Source organism: Leucopleurus acutus, assembly GCF_964270905.1.
Source record: "Leucopleurus acutus genome assembly, chromosome: 11".
NCBI classification, from domain to species: Eukaryota; Metazoa; Chordata; class Mammalia; order Artiodactyla; family Delphinidae; genus Leucopleurus; species Leucopleurus acutus.
The window spans coordinates 67,955,172-67,981,011 of record NC_139152.1 but is presented as its reverse complement, the minus strand read 5'-3'; the positions used below and the strand labels follow the sequence as shown (position 1 = coordinate 67,981,011).

The 25,840-nt window shown below is 35.5% G+C and overlaps 1 protein-coding gene across 3 annotated transcripts in view; it reads right to left on the bottom strand.

Moving 5' to 3' along the window:
- The window catches only part of TMTC2 (transmembrane O-mannosyltransferase targeting cadherins 2), a 649,990-nt gene that overhangs the window by 361,569 nt on the left and 262,581 nt on the right, over positions 1 to 25,840 (bottom strand). For all 3 annotated transcript variants that reach the window (XM_082850900.1, XM_082850901.1, XM_082850899.1), the window contains exon 8: positions 9,625 to 9,746. In XM_082850900.1, the coding sequence (XP_082707026.1) occupies positions 9,625 to 9,746 (122 nt within the window). The remainder of the gene's footprint in view (positions 1 to 9,624; positions 9,747 to 25,840) is intronic.

Here is a 25,840-nt window from a genome sequence, read left to right as displayed (position 1 = left end):
CAATAGATTTCAACTTAATCCTTTACCTCTACTGAGGTAATCTCTTTGAGATATGCAAAGATACCTTAAAAGAAAGTACTCCTGATCAGTAATTTTCTGCTTAAAGTGAGTAAATTTCTGATTCAAGCAGATGGAAATTCTGTTCTTCTTCTAGCTAGTGTTGTTTCACCCCCCCAAATGAGAAACAGAACAAACTTTACAGTGGATAATATCTTTCAGTTCCATTGCTCAGGGACAAAAATTTCCCAGACTGACCATTGCATCTACCAATTACACTACCTATTTTTCCATTATATGGCATTATAATACATGGCATTATTTAATGGCCAGTGCCCATCTTAAACCCAGTGCCACATGGTTAATGTCAAAGGGACCAAAGGGTCATATTAAGTGTCAATCCTCCTGCATGTTACCATCTTCCACCTAAAGTACTGTTACTACAATGCACACTGAATTACAGTGTCAGCTCAAGAACGTACGCCATCCTGTCACTTTTGACAAAGAGCCTCAATTACACCTCAGAAATAAGAGTCCTGCAATTTTAAGGCTTTTAAAGGAATTATGCTTTTCACTGTGAGAAGAAATAAATACATTTATTAAATAAATTTGTAGGCCGGTATGTGCTCAGGTGTTCTGGCTTCAACTCACTATCTACCAGTTAAAAGTTAACCAGGTAAAGGTCAGCAGTCACTTCACTCAGGCATCTGACCTTGTGCTCCCCTTCAGTCTGGAATATCATAATGTTTCCTTCAAGACTTAAAATACAAGAGAAACTATACACCATAAAAGGTACACCATGTAAACCGTATTTAAATTAAAAATTCAACTTTCAACTTCACTATTACTATTTTCTTGTTACTTCACATATATAGATACCTAAATCCTTTTTTGAATTACCCGTGTTAAAATTCCTCTTTAATTTAATGATATACATAGAAGTTGTCTTTTCACTTCAGAACTGCCTTATAAGAAAATCTAAAAACTGAATAAAGATTTTCTTTAAAAATCAATTTTTACACATTTTGAAGTTAGGCGTTTATGCTCACAAGGCAATATATATCCATATTTGATCATAATTAACAAAAGGTTAAAGAGCAATTTAAGTACAGCTTTCAGAAGAACCGAGTATAATGCAAGAGGCTTTGGACACAGGTCTGAACCTCTGTGAACCACAGTTTCCTCATCTCTAGAGTAGGTACCTAGATCGTGGGATTATGTGAGAAATATTAGAATAGCATATTCACAATGTCTAGTTTACTGCATGATAAAGAGTACGAGCTAACTACAGGAAGTCCTGTGATTAACCTGATCACAGAAGCGGCAGGGTCAGGGGCCACCCTGTAGGTAATATTTAATTCTTTTTAGGTAGGAAAGCAAGAGATGAGGATTGATGTCAAGGGAGATAGGAAATGAATGAGAAATTCAGATGGTCCTAGAAGCTCAGGTCTCAGGGAAAAAAAAAAGTTGAACTCAGAATGAACTATTGTTTGGAAGAAGTGTAATTTTAATAAAAAACTAAGGATAAAATCTACAAGTCTGCAGATGTCATGCTTCAGGCTGCTGAGGCCCAAGCGGTCTCATATGCAATGCAGATGAATATAAGGGGGAATGGCCAAAATGTCATGGGTTTGTAAACATGTTCATGGATGGGCTGATAAACCTATTTACGAGGCTGCAAAAATGAAAACTTTCACATCTTAGAACAGACGTGGCTTCCTTTATATATATGCCTCTGTGTGTGTGTGTGTATATCTGTGTGTATGAATATATGTATACACAACCAGAGGCTACAGGAAAAAATAGGCAACTTTTTTTTGTGAAGTGTTCATCCAACCCCTTGGGAGGAAAGATACTTGCTTTTGAAAACGTATGCGGTCAGTACCACTTTTTTCAAAGGTAAACAGGGGCTTAGACAAGGATGCTGTTTTAACAAGGAAAGATACTCAAAATTTCTTCTATTAAACAATGATCGAACTAGGAAAACACAAAACATAAATTACAAACCGAGTTTAGCTCACATTGAAATGTGTTCATGCTTGATTACATGACAGGAGAGTCAACATGATGTAGCAGAAAGGATAACAAGCTGGAAATCGTGACGCCAAGTCATTTCGTGTATCAATGGGCTCATGTAACAAATTAAAGGACTGCAAAGTGGGAGAAAAATACCTACTAAGTGGTGTGGAATCCCACGCCTCTAATAAAAATTAAAAAGAAAACAACATTAAGGTACCTACATAATTGTCCTTTCTGAAACAAAAACTATTTCCACCAGTCTTAAGCATGGTAGCCCACCACTGAAGCAACTATAGATAGTTGTTATAATTTCCCCTAAAGAGAATACACTGAGGTCTTCTTGAGACCAAAGAAACGCCCTGCTGGTCTTTGTATCACCACTGTTTATTACAGAACATGACACAACGTTCAGGTTCAGAAAATGTATATTGAATTCAGGTTTTTATAAAGGATTGCTTTTTTAGAGGCCTGCAAGAAAGCCAAGCTATATTTAAGGGCATACGGCTTCTCCAATAACATGGGATAGCAGAGTCCTGGGGGATTTTGAGGCCTGAGCCTGCTGGGCTATTTATTTATTTATTTATTTTTGCTGGGCTATTTAAATTGCACTAAATGTTAACTACAGACCAAATACAGAAACCAAACAAAATAACAATGAAGTTTAAGTTAGTTTCAAAGCAGCAGCATCCTATTTACCCCTAAGTAAAAAGCTAACATTTCTTTTCAAACACAGCATCATGATATGTAGATATAAAGCAGGTAGAATTATTCCACATGACCTTCAATGCCTGAGAATTTGAGTATTTTGATTTTATTATTTCTGAGAATATTATTATTCTGAGAATATTATTTCTGAGCATAATGTTACTTCCGGCAAAAGAAAATATCTGTAACAATGACTTTTAGTAACTGACATAAAAAAACAGAATAAAACTCTGGAATACTTTGGAGATACTTGGATTCCTAGGTCACTCAGTGGCAACAAATAGTGTAATTACAAGATCGAGTCTATAAAGACACCTCTATTTAAAAAAAAGGTTTGATTCTGTACATCAAAATGCATAAAAAGAACTATCAGATTCATTATGCTTCAGAGTAAAAATAATACAATGATAACGTCCAGAATGCTAAATCAGTTTAGATTTAGTTTAGATGAGGCAATTTCATATAAAATGTTTAGCTGAGCACTATATTAAATTAAATTTTCTTCTATATGTTATCCAATATTTCAGTAGCATGATATATGTGATATATGCCTTCTTTTTTCACGGAATAAATTTGCAACTTCAATGGTATATATCCGTAATAATCATTCAGTGAGAGTCACAGGAAAATTTTTTGTTCCCTGCTCCCTCCAATCTAAACATGACTGTGCAGTGATTATAATAAAACAAAGGAACCTAAATGTTAGTCAACGTGCAAAATGGGAAGAGCTTTGCTTTAAAGAGGAGCAAATGGAAAAATAATCTCAGCTCTAAATAGTAATGATTATGACAAAAGGCCCAAGGAAACACACAGCGCTGCGCTCCAGATAGACTACACTGACACCATTTTAGCCTGGGGTATGGAAATTTTCCATGGAACTTCAAGTACTTTCACAACTGGAGTTTTATGTAGCCCAATTAACTTTGGCTAGACACAGAAATCTGGCTCAGTATTTCCATACAGTAGCCAAAATAAAGGTTTGCTGTATCAAGAATTACTGTCAGAGTCTCCCATATCCTTCCTTCTCTTTTACTAACCTAAATCTGGAAAATACGCTAACAGCCAAGTTGCTTTTATTGCAATTTAAGTCAATATTAATTTTACTGGCTCACAAAAACTGTAAAATATTTGGCCGAAATAAACTGAACAAAGACAAAAGGAAGGAGGACCAAAAAAAAAAAAAAAATCAAAGTAAGGATGTACACACAACTAGAGAACACACACGGGTTTAGAAACAACTATAAAACCATCTGAAACACCATAATAATGGAAATGTTATTCCTTCTTTTCTCTCTTAATGCATGCCCGATTTTAAATTCATGGCATTAGCCCTAGGTAACAAAGTTCAAACAAGGAATAAATCAATTTTAAAGACAGCTTGTGTTTAGTATTTTAATTGGATATGACATTGGTATGAAAGTTCCATATATTCTAAAGGGATGTCACCCAGGCCTAACTGTATGTAACCATGGAGGTTAACAGTGACCCTAAAGCAGAACTAACTATTCTCTAGGGTACCCTGGAACATTTGTGTTTGAGCTGTAATGTAGGACCCCAAAGTGCCAACAGACAAAAGTTAATGTTAAAAGTTAAAAGTTTTGCCAATAGCCAAAACTCTTAGTTAATGACCTATAACGCCTAATAATAAAAATGCATTTACCCATTCAAACTAAACTAGCATTTAGAGGTAATGTCCAAAAATAAGTTATAAAAAATGGGGATGGGACTTCCCTGGTGGCACAGTGGTTAAGAATCTGCCTGCCAATACAGGGGACACAGGGTCAATCCCTGGCCTGGGAAGATCCCACATGCTGCGGAGCAACTAAGCCCGTGCGCCACAACTACCGAGCCTGTGCACCACAACTACTGAAGCCCACGTGCCTAGAGCCCGTGCTCTGCAACAAGAGAAGCCACCGCAATGAGAAGCCCATGCACTCAGTGAGAAGCCCACGCACTGCAATGAAGAGTAGCCCCAGCTCGCCACAACTAGAGAAAGCCTGCGTGCAGCAACAAAGACCCAACGCAGCCAAAAAATAAAAAATAAATTTAGTTAAAAAAAAAAGGGGGAGGCAGGAGCACTAACTTCCTTTTAGAATCTCTGATCAAGTATAAAAGGGGGGAAAAAGCTCCACACAAAATTATTTAATATAGAATGAAAATTAATGATGCTAATTCAGAAATCCTTGAGGACGTATCCAATTCTACTATTTAGTAGCTTATTTATTTTTGGGGACATTCCTTAAATCTTTGAAGTTCAGTTTCCTCATTTATAAAAAGAGGACAGTACTCGTTGTAAAGCTTCATGAAATAACATATATCAATCACAGGCACTCAAGAGATGTACAATCCTCTTGTGACCACCTCCCCTTCCAGGGTCTTAGAAGATTACACTGTATCCACTCTACAATCATGCCACTCTCATTCATTTATTCAGTATATATCATTGGGAATTAAGAGTGATGCCTAGCATGGATTAACAAATCTCAATACATGTGTTGACAAAATGAAGGGACTAATGAGGACATGAGAATCAGGCTAGGGAAACAGAAATATTCAAAAGTCAGGCACCCTGTATACCTTTCACTTATACAGTACTATATGTCAATTATATCTAAATAAAACTGGGGGGGAAAAATGACCTATGCCCAGCCCTTATGTAACTTAACAAGGGAAATGCAAAAGGAGGGTGCAGGGATAGTTATCAAGATACTGAAAGCCATATACTAAAGATATAAAAAGATAAGTTAAGACTTAGCCCCTGTCCCATGTCCAGGGTCAAAAGACATAGATTTATGTCTGCCATTCAATCTAAAATGTGCTATTATAGAGATACTGAAACCAGTGCCACGGAAGCACAGAGAAAGGAAAAAAATAATTGCTTGAAAGACTCAGGCAAGACTTCACAGAGGAAATAAAATTTGAACAGGTAGAGAGAGGAAAGGGACATTTTTGCCAAAGAAATAAAAAAAGATTTGATCTATGGAATTTGTCAGAGCATTCTGGGAAATTCCAAATCTTTTTGAAGTTTTCTGAATACTATAAATACTACAAATTCTTAAAGAAAATTTCATACAAAAATGCTTTGAGTGAATCATTCCACTGGCTATAATAAAAGCACCAATAATCAATTTTTTGTCTAATTTGTCTCAGAAAAATATAATTCTTTATATGAAGTCCTACTCTATAGTCTAAGTCTAATTTTGTTGCACATCAGTTTTACATATTTTGCCTTTGGTCAGTTTTGATGGAACAGTAAAAACACAATCCCATTTCTATTCTTCTTCCCTTGAGAGTAACAGCCAATTCCATTTTATAATATTTTATATTTAAAGCGTTCAGAAGTCAAATGTGTGGCATTTTCTACCTTGCCAATTCCATGTTAAGTCAATGGCATATTATCAGGCCAAGAAACCCAAAATTAGACAAAAGCAATCCACTGGGATCAGAAATTTGCCAAATCTCATAATTCAAGAAGAGACTGTTAAGGATGGTTGTGGAGTTTTTGGCACTTTGAGTTTAAGCCATTCCATAATAGGATTTGTATTTCATCTAATCAGCAAGTCGGAAACTATGAAAGTTCTCTTGATTGGGGGGGGGGAGGGATTAAAATTTGATTGTAATACATGTCTTTCCTTCCCTTCCTTCCGTATGTTTCAGTAAATTAAAACTGCTAAATCTTGTTTTTAAAAATACCTTCTGAAAAATAAAGCAGCCTGGAAAACCATATTTTTGGTACAGGAAACTTAAATAATTCAGGCGTGTAAAGAAGAAGGAAAAAAATTTTAAAAGACACGTAGTGTCTATATCCAAACTAGTGTCACAATCTAGGTATATTCAGAATTAAGTACATTTAAGCATTCAGCTTTTTTTTTTTCCTAAATGATGTTTTTGGCGGGGAGGTAAATCAGGCATTTGAAACTTTTAGATTCTTTGAAGGTGGCCATTTCTCAATCTAATTAAAAATGTTTCCATTTGAATTCTATAAGGACATCTCAAATACAGTAGCTGAGGCCCAAGTTATATATGAATTCCATTTTTATATGGAGCTGTGCGAATTATCAGCCTATCAGAATAGGAAGTAGAACAGGTTTTCATAAGGTAAAATATTTTTTTTCTAACTGATGAAACTAGACATATCATGATCCTATAGATGGTCAAAACGGCAACTTATACCCTCCAATTCTAAGTAATGTGCTTTCCCTTTCTCTGTTCCTTCTTTTTGGGGGCCCCCATATTAATTTATTTCATAATTTCTTCTTTCATATATTTTTTCTTCATCTTTATGTTTAGGTATGAAAACATTTACTCACCTTTATTTTCTTATACTTCAAATGACAATTGTTTTGCCATCGTTTTTTTTTTAACTTCTAAAAGCTCTTTCTTGTTTTTTCATTATTTATTTTTTATGGCATCCTGCACTTCACAAAATGCTATATTACCATCTCTAAGGATTTTTTTTTTCTTTTGTTTCCTTCAGTTTCCTTTTGCTAATCATTTGTTTTAGTTCCAATCTTTTACATTTGAGTCTTTCCTAATATGACTGATGGTCCTTGGTTGCCCATTGTTATTTAAAAGTAATAAGAGCTGAATGAACTCCTTAGGCATAAGTACGCTTTCTAGACTGGAGTCACTTTTGTTTGTCTGGTTTGGGAGCTACTCATTTTCAGGGACCTCCAAAGGTAGGTATACGGAAATCTTTTCCCTACAGTGATTCAGTTTCTCCAGATAAGAATGCAACCATTTCTTGGGAGGGGAGGTGTGTGTATATGCGTTGCTGAGGGGGTATGAACTTTGTGTAGCTTGTGTTCTGTGGGTGACAGGGGAGCGGTACTGACAATCTGAGTACTCCACTGGAAAACATTCAGTCAATCCTCTTTTCAGTCCCCTCTGCATTCCACCTTTGACTGGGCAAGCTATTCCTGAGTCATGGAGCTCTCTCACCCAACTGCTCCACCACTGTGAGCATCCCTTCCCCACTTGGAGGTGAGTGCCTGCTGGCTAGCACTGTGCACATGGGGAGAAACTTGACTGCCGCATATGTAAGTTAGAACTGATTACCCTATTTTATACTCCTTAACTCACTCTCTTCTATGCCAGCTGCCGCCACGTCTTGGGTCTCTCCAGCTTTCTTCTCACTGTTATCCCGTTCCAAACTCCCTTTAGATGGTGGTTTACTCTGTTCTGACGAATCAGTTGTAATACCTCTTTCTACTTTCTGACTTCCAAAAATCAGCTTAAATTTCATCTCCCCTCCCATTCTGATTGTTCCTGTGAGGTTATTCCTTCTCAATAGTTTTATTGAGTAAAAGTTTACACCATTTCTTTGTTCACCAGTCTTTTTGCTCCCCACTGAGTAACTCCTTCTAGATTTAACTGTGTTCTTTCAGAGGACACCTTCAGTAATGTCTTCAGCTAGAGATTTTACTGGACTGACTTTAATTTCTTGGCCTAGGAATTCCCTGATCATTCAGGTAAAGTAAATTCAAAAACCCAAAGCCTGGTAAAGGGAGGATGATAGTGACAACTTCTCTGCAAAGGTTTCAGATTCCATGCTGAGATAGACAAACTTTCATGCTGCCCTCTTGTATCAGTATGTGAACTTTTTCTACATTATCCTTTCACTGAGGATATGAACTTTCCTGCTTGATTTAGGCATCTAATTCCTGGCTTTCTGTTGGTCCAAGGTTTTGTCTCTTATTCCAACAAGAAGGAAAACAAACAATAAGCTCCTTCCCATGGGTTGTTGCAACCGGTAAACTATCCCAAATCAGCTGTAGGAACAGCCTAATGTTTACTGTTCCGGTGTTTAGTTACTGCTTCATTTCCATCCCTGGGAAATTCTCTTTCTACACCTTGAGCTCAGCCATGCATGAAGAGCATATCTGTTGTAGTTCATTAGGTATATGTAGATATTTTTTAGTGGGACGTTTTCTGGTTACTTAGTCTGCCTATATAATCTCTTTAGTAACATTTTAGTGGTATCTTAGAATGGATACATAATACTTTTAATTAAGTGTTTAGCTTATCATCTTCTGTGGGAAATAAAAATGTTATTATTTTAAAATAATTATAAGACACGCTTCTACGAATTCACTTAGCAATCACTTTCCTGACCGTTTGCTCTACGTTTTGCTAGTGTTCATTTGTTTTTAGTAATATTGGAGAGAGATTAAGGGATATAACTAAAATAACACAGATAAGAGATTCATATTAGGATTGAGGCTAGTTGTACCATTTATTAGCCGGGTGAAAAGTTACTTAAATATTTTGAACAATCTCTGATTGTATAAAATAAAAACATTAACATTGCTTTGCAGCACATAAAATTACAGTTTTTGTAAGTCACAAAGGTAGAATATCAACAATTTCTTATGCTTCGAATAATACCACTTTCACAGAAATGTGGCCAAGAGAGCTTGTCACATAGTGGGTGGCCAAACGATGGCTCCACTTCTCTTACAGAATGATTTCCAATTAGTAGGAATTCTAGGTGACAGTGACGGACACACACGCAGTTATCTTATATAATGCTGGCTTTTTGGAAAGAATCAGACTTAATTCCACATTATAGCCAATCTGGGGTTAACACTGGCTTGGAGAACATAGTCGTTACACAAATATTGTTATTTTGACAAGTTCATTATATCATCACACATTTGGAGTTCTCCATTTATACATTTCAATTAAGTTACATCAAGGATACATATTTTATCGATGGCAAACCCCATAGCCAAAGGAATGCATTTTTCTATATTTTTCTGTACAGAGTTCTAACTTAGTATTATCATCATGAAATCCTAACAATCTGGGTTAACTGGCCAGGAACCAGTACCTCAAACCCTATCTGTCTCAGTCTGCATAGGCAGAACCAGTTTCTAAAGGGTGAGAAAGGGAGTTACTCACTGTTAGAGCAAGCAGTTTCCCGTAGGTGAGATGAGCAGGGATGTGGTCGGTCTTGGATCTCAGTGATTCCATATACCAATGCTCTGCCTCAGGGAGCTTGCTTAGTCGCATGTATGCTTCACCTGGCAAGAGAATCATGAAAATCAGTATGAGGATACAGCTTTGCAAGAACATTTGCAACAGATCACATCATCCTGTTTATATTCCACACATTTTCAGATTCTGTGGCAAGTACTCTCATCCGTTACCTCATTTGATTCCCCCAAAGTCACCATCATGTCTATTTCACAGATGAGAAAACTTGTGTTTGGAGAAATTAAGTGAAATGCCTAAAAGTCAAAAATGCAGTACATGATAAAGGTTTGATTTTTTTTTTAACTTAGAAACATCTAACTCCCAAGAATATGTGCTTTGTCATCGTTTCTTTTTTATTTTTAAGGTTGGGTCTTTCTTATGTACAATCATTTGTTCTTTTTTATTCACATTCATTCATTCCTTCAGACACTCAAGTATTTACAGAATAACTACTAATTGGAGAGTATTATGCAGGACCTAGACAACAGAAGTTCAAGGTCCTACCCTCTAAGGTTGACAACCTTGTTGAGAAAAGTAAGATGAAATGAAGGAGTTAAAAATATTTGGGTTTAAGCATTGGTGCTAGATTTTAGTTTTTTTCAGAAATTATTTGCATTTTGTATTTTAATGAGTAAATAAAATTTACCAGTTTCCTTTGGAAAATCCAGTGAATATATGACAGTTATTTAGCACGCCCATCACCATGTGCAAAGCGAGTCTAAGGCCTTTCAGCCATCAGCTGTTACTTTCAAATTACACAAACTTTGCCCACCAAATAGCATTTCACTAACAGCCAAGCAAGAGAAAAAAATCGGAAATAAAGTCAAACGTGTATCAGTTGCCCGCTTATTATCATCCCCCTCTCCCTTCTATGCTCATAGTATGGAAGAATATACACCTGATGGTAAAAGTATATTTTAAGATGATTTGTGTATTTACGTTAAATATTATAGTTATAATAAGCACTGCAAATGTTGAAGCTACTTAATTTCTGAGACCAGGCAACAGACTGGTGACCTGCATTATTTTTCAAGCAGACTTTTATAGCTTAACTAATCATAATTATCATGGCTTTTTCCATTTAGAGGAATAATCAGAGGCTTTTCCTAAATGTGTTACCCACACTGGTTGTACATCTTTGCTTCAAAGGAAGAGCTAGCTTCCTTTTATTTTAATCAAATTCTTTTTGCATTAGCACAGCGCTGTCAATAGAAATATGTCTGATGAATTGAATTGATTTGCATCTCCTGACCTTTTGAGTGCCCTTTGCTTGACCGGTTAGTAAAAATATTGGTGACAAATTATATGTGACACGCATAAAAATGTAGGTACCACTCACACACATCTATGTGTTTCTGGTTCTGAGAAAAGTCACTAAACTATATTATCATAAAAATGATAGCTCAAAAAAATATTTTTTTCCTAAAGCTTAAAATGTGTTTGCATTTAAGAAGAATTTGGTTAGATTTAATCAAATGCTCAGGGTGAGATGCAAGAAATCCTGAAGCAAAGACCAAAAACTAGAATAAAATATACAAAATATTCATAGTTGTTAGAGTGGTAGGATTAGGCATGGATTTAAAAAAATTTTTACATGTTTCTGCGATAATTATATTTTTTAATTATAATATCTCCTAATAAGTGAAACAATGTCATAAATTTTCTTTTTGGCATGTTGAACTAATAAATATTTCCAAACAAAACAAATAGTAATTTTCCTTAGGGAGAGTGAACCACTTCTTCATACTAAAACGATACTAGATATGATTTATATAACAGAAAAGATGCACAATCCTGAATATTAAAAATTGTAAAGCAATTAATGATAAACCAAATCCAACTATTTATCTCTAAAAGGGATTCTAAAGCCAGAAGAAAACACATACTAATTTCAGAGTTAGAGCTGAAAGATGGGTCTGCATTATAGGTTCTGTGTGGAATTGACCTGAAATTCTACTTTGGGTCTTCAAGTGCTCATAGATCACTTTTTAGAAGTTCTACAATCATTGCATTTAATATGGCTTCTACTTTTCATTTATTAAAAATTCAACTAACTTGTAGAATAGTAACAGGTAAGCTACCTGTACAGAAAGAGAGTGCAGGAGAACCCCAATTCCAGAGTGCTTTCGAGATTCATATCTTTATATTTAAGTGTCTGCTTTTTTAAAAATCATTTCAGAAAGTGCACTATTTTTTTCCAAGTCAGAAATCTATCATGATTAAAACTCATTTTGAAATGAAATATTATTAATTTGCTAACTACTTAGGTTGAACTATTTTGTTCAGTAAGAACTCATAAGCAACTTATTAAGTTGTAAAGCTTGTGAGGTGGGGAAATACCAAAGGACCACAAATAAGAAATATAATGTCTTGGCAAGTATACGAAAAATGTAAATAACTAGCTGACTTAGGTACTATTCATTACAACTTAGAAAAACTTCATGTAACCATTCAGTGCATCTCAGTGATAACACTGACAATAACATTCATTGAATGTTTATTACAAAATAGGGTAGCAAGCTATAGGGAGCAAATGTCTGACTTACATGCAGCCACTCCTCCCACTCTATACCTTTGGGCACACAGAATGTTTTCTCACTTAGCCCCACAAGGGGCCTTAACGCATCACCCTCATTCAGCCAGTACTAACTAACTTTTCAAATTAGGTTTATGAGATGAAACATATTTTCAATCTCTACATTAGTTGCTTATGTATCTCATTTTTTAAATTACGGAACATCCTTAATTACCTGGATTTTACAGATAAGAAAATTGAAAAGCACAGTGGCTAAATCAAACACACAAAACCATAAATGTAGAACGTGGTAAAACGGCAATTCAAACCCAGGACGACCTGACCTCAGTGCGTTGCCAACCTGTTGGGTGCATTGCTAACGACCTCAGTGCATTGCTAACCTGTTGGTAGTGAACAATCACAAACTTTCCAAGTCTCCAGCTCAGGTGAAAATTATACTCTGCCTCACGCACGGAAAATTGTTTTCCAGCTTATGACACACTGGCCATCAAGTTCATTTCACTTTGCCTTGGGCTTCTCTATTGAATTAAAGGAATAAGGAAGAGCAATAATAATCCATGGTTGACCTTTAAAAACGTTTCTGCCTCATACTTTATTCAATTATTAAGATGGAAATATGTAGCATATAAGATGTACTTTAGTCCTAAGGTTAACCTTAACACAAAACAGCCCACAAAAGTGGTAATAAAATCAAGATGCAAAACCTAAAATGCAAGAAAATGATCATGGATGAATTTAAATGTGTTTAAAACGCAACTCAATAAAGATTCAGGCAACAAACAATACAAGCCCAAGTACTTGCTATTTCCCTGGCACTGCCAAGGTAGGAGCCTCATATTTCTCATTTCTAATTCCTGCAAGGGGTTAGAACACTCATTTGTGAATGTGGAGGAAGGTACAGGAATAATAAGTCACTTGAACAGTTAACAATCCTATCTTAAAAGGTGTGAATGCCTCGAAAGCCCGTACTTTTTGCCAATGCATCAAGCTACCTACTATATAAAGTTTATTACTTATTGAATACCTACTAAAGTATTATATATATATATTTTTTGGAGTATAGTTGCTTTACAGTGTTGTGTTAGTTTCTGCTGTACAATGAAGTGAATCAGCTATATGTATACATATATCCCCTCTCTCTTGGGCCTCCCTCCCACTCCCCCCCTCCATTATCTTTATACTTTTTACATTATTCCTACACTCTAATTAGTATTGGTCTCATCTTACAAACGAAGTGACTATGGGTTATTGAGCTTAACCAACTTGCTCAGTGTTCAAAAACAAGCAAATGACAGGTTCAGGATTTAGATTGGATTCTCTCTTTTTCTTTCTACTATTCCACTCTGTCCAAATACTATAAAAATTAGAGAAGGGATAAAATAACTGCAAAAAATGCCATCAGTGGATTCAGTTAGGAGAGAATGGTATACATGTAATCCTTCAAGCTTGATTAAAATATTAAAATCATAAAAATTCCATTAAGGAAATGGCCACAGGAAAAGAAAGTTCAGTAAATTCAATAAGAAAGGGAATGAAGATACTTGATCGGGAATGGGGTAGAGGGAGGAGGGTTAAGTCATCTTCTCTGGTACTATAATTCTTCTTAACTTACAATAATAGAAAAAAAATGTTTATACTACCCAGGAGGAAAGAAGCAATGATGACCATTTTTCTTTCTCACCCTACATACACACACACAAAAATGACATAATAGAGGTACTTTCGTAAGAATTCAAAGATCTGCAGTGTGATGATGTAGTGATCAGGTTCATCACCCAGATTTATTTCCAATTCATTCACAGACAAAAGGGATTTCGATGTCTCCAGGCTGGCTTCAGGCAGATATAAACCAGTTTCAGATGTAGAACAAATCATGTCACTCTTCCTCCCTAAAAAGCCCTGAATCTAAATAATCCAGGCAAAGACTAACTCCTTAAAGGAAAGAAAGCTAGATTATTGATGATGTAAGAGTCCAGATCTCACTAATTTTCATGTTTCAAGCTACTGGACAGCTCCAGCTACCAGATAAAGAATAGAGCATGTAGGGGTACATACTACCCCTATCTGCTAGTGTTCCCTTTTGTTTCTCCTGCCCTTGCTCAAGAGAATATATTTCTATGTTAAGATTCAGTTTAGATTCCCTATTTTTTTCAGCTGCATTTAGATATATAAGTGGCATACAGCACTGTAAAAGTTTAAGGTGTATAGCATTATGACTTGACATATGTATTGTGAAATGATTACCACAGTAAGGTCAGTTAATACCCATCATGTCAGATGGATACAAAATAATGCTTTTTTCCCTGTTATGAGAACTTTGAGGATGTACTCCCTAATCAAATACATCATATAGCAGTGTAAACTACAGTCATCATGTTGTACATTACATCCCTAGTACGTCTTTGTCTTATAACTGGAAGTTTGTATCTTTTGACCACCTTATGCAATTCCTCCACCCTCCAAATTCCCTATTTTTTTTTTTTTTTATTTTTTATTTTTTTGCGGAACGCGGGCCTCTCACTGTTGTGGCCTCTCCCGTTGCGGAGCACAGGCTCCGGACGCGCAGGCTCAGCGGCCACGACTCACGGGCCCAGCCGCTCCGCGGTATGTGGGATCTTCCCGGACTGGGGCACGAACCTGTGTCCCCTGCATCGGCAGGCGTACTCTCAACCACTGCGCCACCAGGGAAGCCCTAATTTTTATTTGATATTGGAGTATAGTTGATTAACAATGTTGTGTTAGTTTCAGGTGTACAGCAAAGTGATTCAGTTATACATATACATGTATCTATTCTTTTTTGAATTCTTTTCCCATTTAGGTTATTACAGAATATTGCGCAGAGTTCCCTGTGCTATACAGTAGGTCCTTGTTGGTTATCTATTTTAAATAAAGCAATGTGTACATGTCAATCCCAAACTCCCAATCTATCCCTCCTCCCCAACTTAAAATTTTTTTGACCACATGTACCAAAAGTAATCACCCCTTTCTCAATTCTTACAGTAATTGTTAAATCTCTTTTTAAAAATGCTTAAATAGGGACTTCCCTGGTGGTCCAGTGGTTAAGACTCCACGCTCCCAATGCAGGGGGCAGAGGTTCGATCCCTGGTCAGGGAACTAAGATTCCGCATGTCTCAGGCAAAAAAAAAAAAAAAATTCTTAAATGCATATCTTGCATATCAATTTAGGTTAGCCAACATGGATAATGCATATGATGGTAAACCTAAAGGCTAATGAGGTATCATTCATTCCTGCCTTCATGGTACTTACAATCTTCTGAGAGAAAAATATTTATCAGTATTTTCCAAGGTTTGATTTTTAGGTGCACATGAAACACAAAAAGTTTTTTTAATTGAGTACTTATAAATTACATTTAATCTGTGTTTAAAAATGTGATTTCACAGATATGTTTTAGAATGAAGAAAATTATCAAGTAAATAATAAAACAGATGGTAAGTGGTTATGAGCAAAATCACAGTGAACAATGGAACATGAGTGCAAAAGGTGTGAACAACACTGAATTGCATGTGCCTAGCTATAAGTTGAGAAGTTCTAAAAGTTTCAGAAGAATGTTTGTAAAATACAGTGACACCCGCACACTGGGGAGAAATGCTACCTTTGTAAAAGGGCTCACATAGGTTATAGCGTTTTTCTGGCCTGTGAAGAATAGGAGCATTCAGAAAATAGCCCTGCATGATTTCTAGCAGGCTTTCTGATGCTGATATGGTGAAAGCATCTGATTGTCAATATTGCAAGTGTTTTAGGATACTTTGCCTGAAGGTCGTAATCTGTCTAATTTCTAAGCTCTCCCAGCTTAAGGACTTGGCTGGTCACTAACGTAATCATTCCATTTTTAAGAAATGCTTCTATTCCATTTAAGATATCAGGTTTATTTTGTTTTCTTTATTTTGGCTGCATTGGGTCTTCGTTGCTGTGCGCGGGCTTTCTCTAGTTGCGGTGAGCGGGGTCTACTCTTCGTTGTGGTGCGCGGTCTTCTCACTGTGGTAGCTTCTCTTGTTGCAGAGCACAGGCTCTAGCTGCGCGGGCTTCAGTAGTTGTGGCGCACAGGCTTAGCTGCTCCGCGGCATGTGGGATCTTCCTGGACCAGGGCTTGAAGCCGTGTCCCCTGCATTGGCAGGCGGATTCTTAACCAATGTGCCACCAGGGAAGTCTTATATTGATGGTTTTTATAAGTAGTGTTTTTCTGTGCTGGTCATTTTTCTTTTAATGAGCACTTTACCCATCTTCAAGTTTATGATTTTTTTTTATATGTTACTTTTAATTCTTTCCTTAGGAACTAATTTTGCCACATAATTTTAAAATGAAATAAACACATTTTAATTAATTGATTGATTAACTTGGTTTGTCCATCTACCTGTTGAAATTATTTATAATTATGATGTAGCACAGAATTATGAATTATATACCAAAAGAGGAATTAGATGTCTGGGTTTCTAATTCTTACTTTTCCATTAAAACTTTGTATGGTTATAGACAAACAGGTTATTTGACAAGACCTTTGTTTATCATCCACAAAATGAGGGGCTAAGACTAAATAACTCCTTAATCCCCTAAATTATATAATCATTTGTAGATTCATCACTGTCCGGGAATTTACAGTCATTTCATAAACCAGTGACAATATCCTAGTTAGTTTAAAAAGGAACTGTCATATTCATGGATTTTCTAGATGATCTACTCAAGATTGACTAGCCCAAGTCCTGATTAATCCTTTATTTTTTTTTAATATTTATATTTATTATCTAATTACTAACATTATATCTACTCATTGTAGAAAATCTGAAAGATAATAATTTGATTAAATCAGATGAATCCCATCACTCATAGTGATTGGTAAAGTTTTGGTGTTTTTCCAGAATTTATTTTATATTTTGAAAAAAATCAATTATAAGTAAAATATTTTGCTAGTTTTAAATATTTAGGTTCCTTCTAGCATTTTAAAACTATATTAAAAAATATGATAAATTTTCCAAAATTGTATTTTCTCATTCAAGATCAATTTTTTGTGTATTCAAATTCCCCTCCCAATTTTTTTGCAGGTACTACACCTACTTCAGCAATTATCATCCTTCTTTTTTAAAAAAATTTTTATCTTATTATCTTAGAATACATATATAGAATTCTTGAACTAATGAAATGCATATATTTTCACACATTTTTTTAAATAAGATTTTAACCAGCAATTTTTTAAAATTGTGGGTCACTGTTTAATGGTTTTAAACCATTTTTTAAACCATTTTTAATTAAGACATTTATCTTTTCCCTATAATAGGCAAAAGATGGTAATAGCTTTTTATTTCAGACTATTTTAATTTTTACATATGCAAATCAAGTTGACTTTTCCTTTGTAGTTTAATCACTATCTATTTTGCACAAAATTATTCTCCATTATAGGGACATACATTCTCTTCTACTTATATAGTTTTGTTATTAAAATTAGCTACTTATTCCACATGAAATACATTTTACCATATGGTGTGAGGCAGATATCTAATTTTATTGTTTCCAAACATTTAATCAATTCTCCCAGATCAGCTTTTATAAAAACTCCCTTCCCTCAATCATATTTAATTCCACATCTATTATCTATAAAGATTTAGTAAATTTTGATCTGTTTCTGGGGTCTCCATTCTGTCCTACTAGTCAGATTTTCTGTTTTTATGCCAGGACAACACTGCTCTAATTACTGTAGCTTCTATTGATACTAATATTTTAATATCAAGTACAGCAAGTCTCACCCATTATTCTTCTCTAAACCTTCTTGGTTCTATTTTCCTGTTAAGTCTACCAGATAAACTTTAGAATGATTTTGTCAAATTTTTGATACATTTTTGAGATGTTTATTGCTATTGAATTATAATCCAGGGATCAAGTAAAGATGGCAGTTTTTACAAAATTGACTTTTCCTATTTAAAATTATACTCAATTCTTCATTTATTCCAACTCCTGTCTGTCCCCCATCTTTTTAATGTATCTATAGGACTTACCTCACCAATTATAATCTTCCTGATCTTAAATTAGACTATGAGATGTGTAGAGCCCGAGAGAAAACACTTCATCTCTTTATCTGTCCTCCAACCTAAGTTCAGAAGGGGCTCCACAGAGTCTTGATAAATATCTGAGAAATAATTGATCACATTATGTATCAACTTGAATTGAGATGTTACATTTTTGCCTAGTATGTCACTGAAGAAAAATTTCCAAGTAACTTCTTTTTCTAGAATCTATAGGTCGGACAGAACCACATGACATCAGGAGCCTATTATGTCAAGAGTTTAACTTGCTGTGATTTTAATTCTCACTTTTTACTTCACAGTATTAGCATTAACATAGAAACATTAGGGAGTCTGGCCTTTATTTATTTATGTCATAAACTTGCTGTAACTATTGGCTGTCAAATTTTGTGAATCTTTTGTATTTCCATCCTCATATCTTCCTCAGCCTTATGGTATCATAAAGATGACAGAGTCCAGTTACCTTAGATATATTAGTCCTGATTGGAAATCCTTAAGAGGTAGTGAACAGAGCAGGCAAAGACAAAGACTAAAATTAAAATGATTACAGAAATTAGGAAGGCTACTTAGTATCTGACAACAGACTTTAACAATTATAACTTCTTCCTTTGGGGCGGAGTGATTGGAAGTAAATGAAATATAATCCAAGTCTTAAACTGAGGGTTATGAAAAGGTTCAATACGTAATTCTTTAGCAAGTCCTTACAGCACCAAACTTAAGGGGAAACCCTTGAAGCCAGAAAGGGTAGTTTTAAAGCAAAGAGAGGAAATGCAGGGGAAAAAAATGAAAATGTGTTTCATTAAGTAAAAACACAAATCATGAAGAAAGAGGTTAAACTTCAGTGAAAGTTAAAAAGGTTCCTAATACCTAGTGTTATATACCGGAAACAGCTGATGTACCATCAAAATTTAACTTGGAAAATAGCCAGGAGCCTACGTTACTATGTCTCTTTTTGCAACTCGGGATCCCGAAGTTCTCTAGGCTAATCAATTTCCTTTATGTTTTCAAGGAAATAAATCACTAAGAGCAATCAATCAACAAATGTTGGAGACAATCCCATAAAATGTTCAGATTTTCCAAAAAAAGAGAAAGTGAGACTGTGTGTGTGTGTGTCTGTGTGTCCCTGTGTGTGTTGGAGGTGATGATCCGCTCCCCAAAGATATAATACTGTCGTCAAGAGAATTACAATGCAATAAAATAAAACGGCTTAATACAACTGAAATATTTAGGGAATAATAAAAATATATGCAAGGAATTTCTACATTGTGTTTAGAAAAACCCAAAGCTTACACCAGAAAAAAGAAAAAAGAATGAGTAAATGTTATACTAGCTTGGAAAGAATTAATGAAAATAATAGTATTCAGAGACATAGGATACAAATATTTGCAGGAAGACATCAGAATAGAATAATAGAAGCATTTTCAGTTTTATACACATCTTCTTAGGATTACGTTTCATATGTATTCCTGCATCAAGCAATATGTCTCTATAATATGTAATGAATAATATATTTTATATTATAAATTTTTATATTAATGTTAATTACTAAGATATATCAAAAATTTAAAAATTCATTCTATTTTTAATGAATACTTAAAAATAAGATTCTACAACAGCTCACAGAACCCCATACTCATAATTTACATGTTGGCAAAAAAAGACTTGTAATCTGGAACAAAACTTTGCATGTTCTATTTTAATGCTTTATTCAATTTGAATATGACAATAGCTTCACTCAGTGTAAATAAAATCACAACTAAGTAACAGTTCATGCGGGAGTTAAATAAGATTTTCATGTAGGAAACAACTTTTCCCTACCTATTAGGAAAAGCCGATATAAATACACACAGAGCAAAGTATGTACAATTAGCAACGTATTTAATTTTTAACTTCATTTGTATTACTGGCCTATTCTAAATATGTGCAACAATTTATTGTTTTCTTGACATTGATTTTCAAGATTGTATCCTTCATACAAGATTTTCTTCTTCCTCATGATTATGTCCATTTCATCTCAATGTCATCAAAATTGGCATCTTTTAAGAATGTCAGAATTCGAAATTTAGTTAATTTTCCAAGTATAACACAGCATCACTTTAATTTTCTGAGAACAGTCCAGCCCATATTTATTACTGAGTAAAAGATTCACTCCGTGGATAGTGCCCAATAAGAGAGTAAAATATACACTTTTTTTTCTCATTTATTTCTATTGAAGCCTCAGAAAACATATTTTTCAAGCAGAACATATTGACATTATTTGGGAATCAGAGAATAAGGATATAATTAGGTATTAATTTGAATATATTCATTTCCTTATAACTCAATTTAAAAATAAAGTTTTTAAGTCTCAATCTTTTCCTTTACCACTAAACTGGCAAAAGTATGAATTAATGTAACAGGTGGGCTCGTGTGGTTTTAATAGCAGTGAAATATAATCAACTGTCTCATATCGTATTTCCAGGAAAGCAAGCAACATCTAGACCTAAGCATGATCCTTAGGCAATCCTAGCACTGGCATGAAAATGTTCAAACTCCCCACAGGGACCATATATCTTCTGGTCCTGGGTTTAATTGAAACTTTAAACAAAATATATTACCTATGTAATGCAGCTGAACTGGAGGCTGGCCTTTGTAGTGTATGTAATGCCTAGCAAATTAATGTCTGTAACCATAGTACATAATGTAGAATTTATATCAAGCGTGAACGGTAAAAAGAAAAAAAAAATAAACCACTACAGTTTTATAATGAGAAATGAACTTTTAGGAGCAAACTGTGTACATACATTTCATACATTTATTCTTTTTGATATACAGCCCAAAGCTCATATTTCCTTATCTTATTGGCTCCATATCTTACAAAATGAATTTCTAAAATCTCCTGGCCCTGGTCTCATCCTTTCTCCTGGTCTTGTCCTTTCTGACGAATGAAACATGAAAATGCAGTGAAAAGGTTTATCTTAAAAATTCGAAGTTAATATGCTTGTAGAGGTACACAGATCAATGGCTAATCCAGTTATACAGTCGTATCATATTTGAAGGCCTGACGCACAGATTTTCAAGAGCGCCAGTGGAAGCAATCATAGGAAAATCACCAGAACTCAAAATAGGGGAAGCAGGTGGTATAAAAAGCTTAACACTACTGGAGTGTTAATGCTTCCACACTTGAAAGATGTGAAGTTCAAATCTCACACAGTTAAAAACCATTTCTTTCACAGTCAGCATGCTAAATGCCTTGAGCAATCCACTTTAGAAACACGTCATAGAAGAAGACATTAAGCATGTAACTGACCTATCAAAAATTTACTCTGAATATTTCTATTCTAAATATATTCTGGAACAAAGTGAGGTCAACACATACACACACACACAAATGTGCACACTAGAAAAATCCAACAAAAAGAAATTATGCACTAAAAAACCAACCATACAGAGGCTGAGAGAAAAGCAGACTTCTCTGACAGCCAACCTACTAAACCGAGTTCAGCACAGAGTATACATCCTTCGAGTAGAGTTAGGATAAATTTACAAGTGAGAATTTTTGTGTTTTGTTGTCAGGAGGTACATTTGACATCTTCTTTGTCAGTTCTTACTTAAATGAGAGTAAGGAATCTAAAGGTCCCTGGTAGCCATTTATGACAAAACTTTTTCATTCCACAAGTTTCTTTCTCAAAAACACAAATTCTAAAATTTGGACAAGCTCTTTACTCTAAAAATTGTTAAAATAAATTCACTGTGTCTCCTATTTATTGGTTCTTTCACCATTCTCTCTAACTAGCTCAAAGAAATTGGGGAAATCTCTCATAATTGAAGAGCCGTTTTCACAAAACTGAAAATTAAGTCAAAAGAGTCCTTCTTTTTTATGAGAGAATGTGAGGAAAAAGCATCTTGTCAATTTTAAACCTATGTAAGTAAAAGACTTGTTAGTTGCAGGCTGATGGAGGAAAATATATTTTCTAATAATGAGCTAGGATTTCATAAGTAACAGGGATGTGTATAAAAAAAGATCTAGGAATTATCAGAAATAAGAGAATCAAATGGTAAGATCAAAATAAAGGCAAATGAGGTAATAAATAGCAATGATCGTTATCATGGAATTCCCCTGGAAGAATGTCACCTCTCCCTAAGATAAAAGCATGTTACCCATAGACACATATTTTTTTTAAAGAACAAGGATATATAAATATATGTGCAAATTGTGACACTAGTGTCACATCAAAAAAAAAAAAAAAAAGCTTGAGATTTTTGTTTGTTTTGGTTTGTTTGGTCCAGTCAACATAGTAGGCCTACAAAGTTATAAACAAAATATTCTCGAGGTTAGAGTAATACAATTATCCATTTCATTTATAGGCATTTACTTATTAAGGAAAGATACTAAAGAGCACTAGACCAACTGTGAAATCACTTACGAAGTTCTATGAGAGCAGAAACCATATGGAATATTTCCATTTCATCCTACCACCACTATACGCCCCCCCAACTCAGGACCTGTGACTTAAAGATTTTTATTTTTTGCACACAGAGGTTATTCTAAACATAGTGATTGCAGACTGCAATACCAAGGCTGTAACTCTAGATTCTTACTCCATGAATACATCGTGGCTTTTTGTTCTCAAGATATATTACCAAGATGAAATGGCCTAAATTGCTTATATATTATAATTAAACCCAACAATCACTTTGCATTGAGAAAGCCAAGTAATTTTATATTAAATAGTAAATAGGTTTAAAATGACCTTTGGGATTGGAATGGCTCAAACTGATAAAATTGAAAGCTACAGCCTATTTTAGTCTCCCATAATCTCTTAGGATTATTCAAAAGCAATGCTTAAGTATACATAGTAAGGGAAATAAACAATTACAAAGAAAGAAGAGAAAAAATGAGGGTGGTTAAAAATTAACCTACATTAAAAGAATTTTAATATCCTGCATTTCAAGCATCTGTAATGAAACCACAATTTTGTAGGTGTTTCATTCTTTTAAGATGAAAAGGTTTTTAATATATATTTGGACAAGGAATGATATCTATATCCATATATCTATATATCTATATCTACATATAGATATATATGCTGGTTTTTAAATGGGTAAAGATAAGCTATATTGACATAGTGAAGAATGTGCCAATTTTGGCAATACAGAAGGACTGAATACAAAAAGCATTTAAATTTAAATCAGTAAACTACACTTCTGGTTCTAACACAAACTGTGTAATCCTAAACAGATCAAACTAACTCTTTGTAGGTCCTTTTCTTCTCTGTGTTTCCCACTCAGAGAAGTTCCTTTAGCATTTGTTGTAGAGCTGGTTTGGTGGTGCTGAATTCTCTTAGCTTTTGCTTGTCTGTAAAGCTTTTGATTTCTCCATCGAATCTGAATGAGATCCTTGCTGGGTAGAGTAATCTTGGTTGTAGGTTCTTCCCTTTCATCACTTTAAGTATATCATGCCACTCCCTTCTGGCTTGTAGAGTTTCTGCTGAGAAATCAGCTGCTAACCTTATGGGAGTTCCTTTGTATGTTATTTGTCGTTTTTCCCCTGCTGCTTTCAAGAATTTTTCGTTGTCTTTAATTTTTGCCAATTTGATTCCTGTGTTTCTTCGCGTGTTTCTCCATGGGTTTATCCTGTATGGGACTCGCTGTGCTTCCTGGACTTGGGTGGCTATTTCCTTTCCCACGTTAGGGAATTTTTCAACTATAATATCTTCAAATATTTTCTTGGGTCCTTTCTCTCTCTCTTCTCCTTCTGGGACCCCTATAATGCGAATGTTGTTGCATTTAATGTTGTCCCAGAGGTCTCTTAGGCTGTCTTCATTTCTTTTCATTCTTTTATCTTTATTCTGTTCCACAGCAGTGAATTCCACCATTCTGTCTTCCAGGTTACATATCCGTTCTTCTGCCTCAGTTATTCTGCTATTGATTCCTTCTAGTGTAGTTTTCATTTCAGTTATTGCATTGTTCATCTCTGTTTGTTTGTTCTTTAATTCTTCTAGGTCTTTGTTAAACATTTCTTGTATCTTCTCAATCTTTGCCTCCATTGTTCTTCCGAGGTCCTGGATCATCTTCACTATCATTATTCTGAATTCTTTTTCTGGAAGGTTGCCTATCTCCACTTCATTTAGTTGTTTTTCTGGGGTTTTAGCTTGTTCCTTCATCTGGTACATAGCCCTCGGCCTTTTCATCTTGTCTATCTTTCTGTGAATGTGGTTTTTGTTCCACAGGCTGCAGGACTGTAGTTCTTCTTGCTTCTGCTGTCTGTCCTCTGGTGGATGAGGCTATCTAAGAGGCTTGTGAAGGTTTTCTGATGGGAAGGACTGGTGGTGGGTAGAGCTGACTGTTGCTCTGGTGGGCATCGCTCAGTAAGACTAATCCACTTGACTGCTGAAGGGTGGGGCTGGGTTCCCTCCCTGTTGGTTGTTTGGCCTGAGGCAACCCAACACTGGAGCCTACCTGGGCTCTCTGGTGGGGTTAATGGCAGACTCTGGGAGGGCTCACGCCAAGGAGTACTTCCCAGAACTTCTGCTGCCAGTGTCCTTGTCCCCACAGTGAGCCACAGTCACACCCTGTCTCCGCAGGAGACCCTCCAACACTAGCAGGTAGGTCTGGTTCAGTCTCCTATGGGGTCACTGCTCCCTCCCCTGGGTCCTGATGCGCACACTACTTTGTGTGTGCCCTCCAAGAGTGGAGTCTCTGTTTCCCCCAGTCCTGTTAAAGTCCCGCAATCAAATCTCACTAGCCTTCAAAGTCTGATTCTCTAGGAATTCTTCCTCCCGTTGCTGGACCCCCAGGTTGGGAAGCCTGACATGGGGCTCAGAACCTTCACTCCAGCGGGTGGACTTCTGTGGTCTAAGTGTTCTCCAGTCTGTGAGTCACCCACCCAGCAGTTATGGGATTTGATTTTGCTGTGACTGTGCCTCTCCTACCGTCTCGTTGTGGCTTCTCCTTTGTCTTTGGATGTGGGGTATCTTTTTTGGTGAGTTCCAGTGTCTTCCTGTCGATGACTGTCCAGCAGCTAGTTGTGATTCTGGTGTTCTCGCAAGAGGGAGTGAGAGCACGTCCTTCTACTCTGCCATCTTGGTTCAGGCTCAGATCAACCTAACTCTTTGAGTGTTAATTTCTAGCTTGTAAAATAAAAGATTATGTTAGGAGGATTTTAAAGATATGAATCTTCCGTCTCTAACATTCTATGATTCTAAAAATCACTTACAATTTGAGAAGAAAAGAGGAGAAATTGAGATTCAATAAAGGCCTACAATAGGTGTCAGAATAAAGAATAATTTTGACGAAGTCTAGGGGAAAAGTATGTCATGACAGGAAAAGGAGAAGAAACTCTAACCTAAATATGACGATTTCAATTTAAAGGGAATATTCTATTAATGGAATTAAACTAATTGGGCATTAACTAAGTATGCTGTTTCACCTTTGGTTAATGCAGTTAATGATAAAAGATGGATTCTGACTGTGGTTGTTGAGAGATAAGGGGAAATGGACTTCGAGAGAAAACGCAGCAATTCTAGACAGGACAGAACTAAACAGAATCCCTGTTGGTGACTCCAAGGCCATCAGTACGTTAAAACTGTAT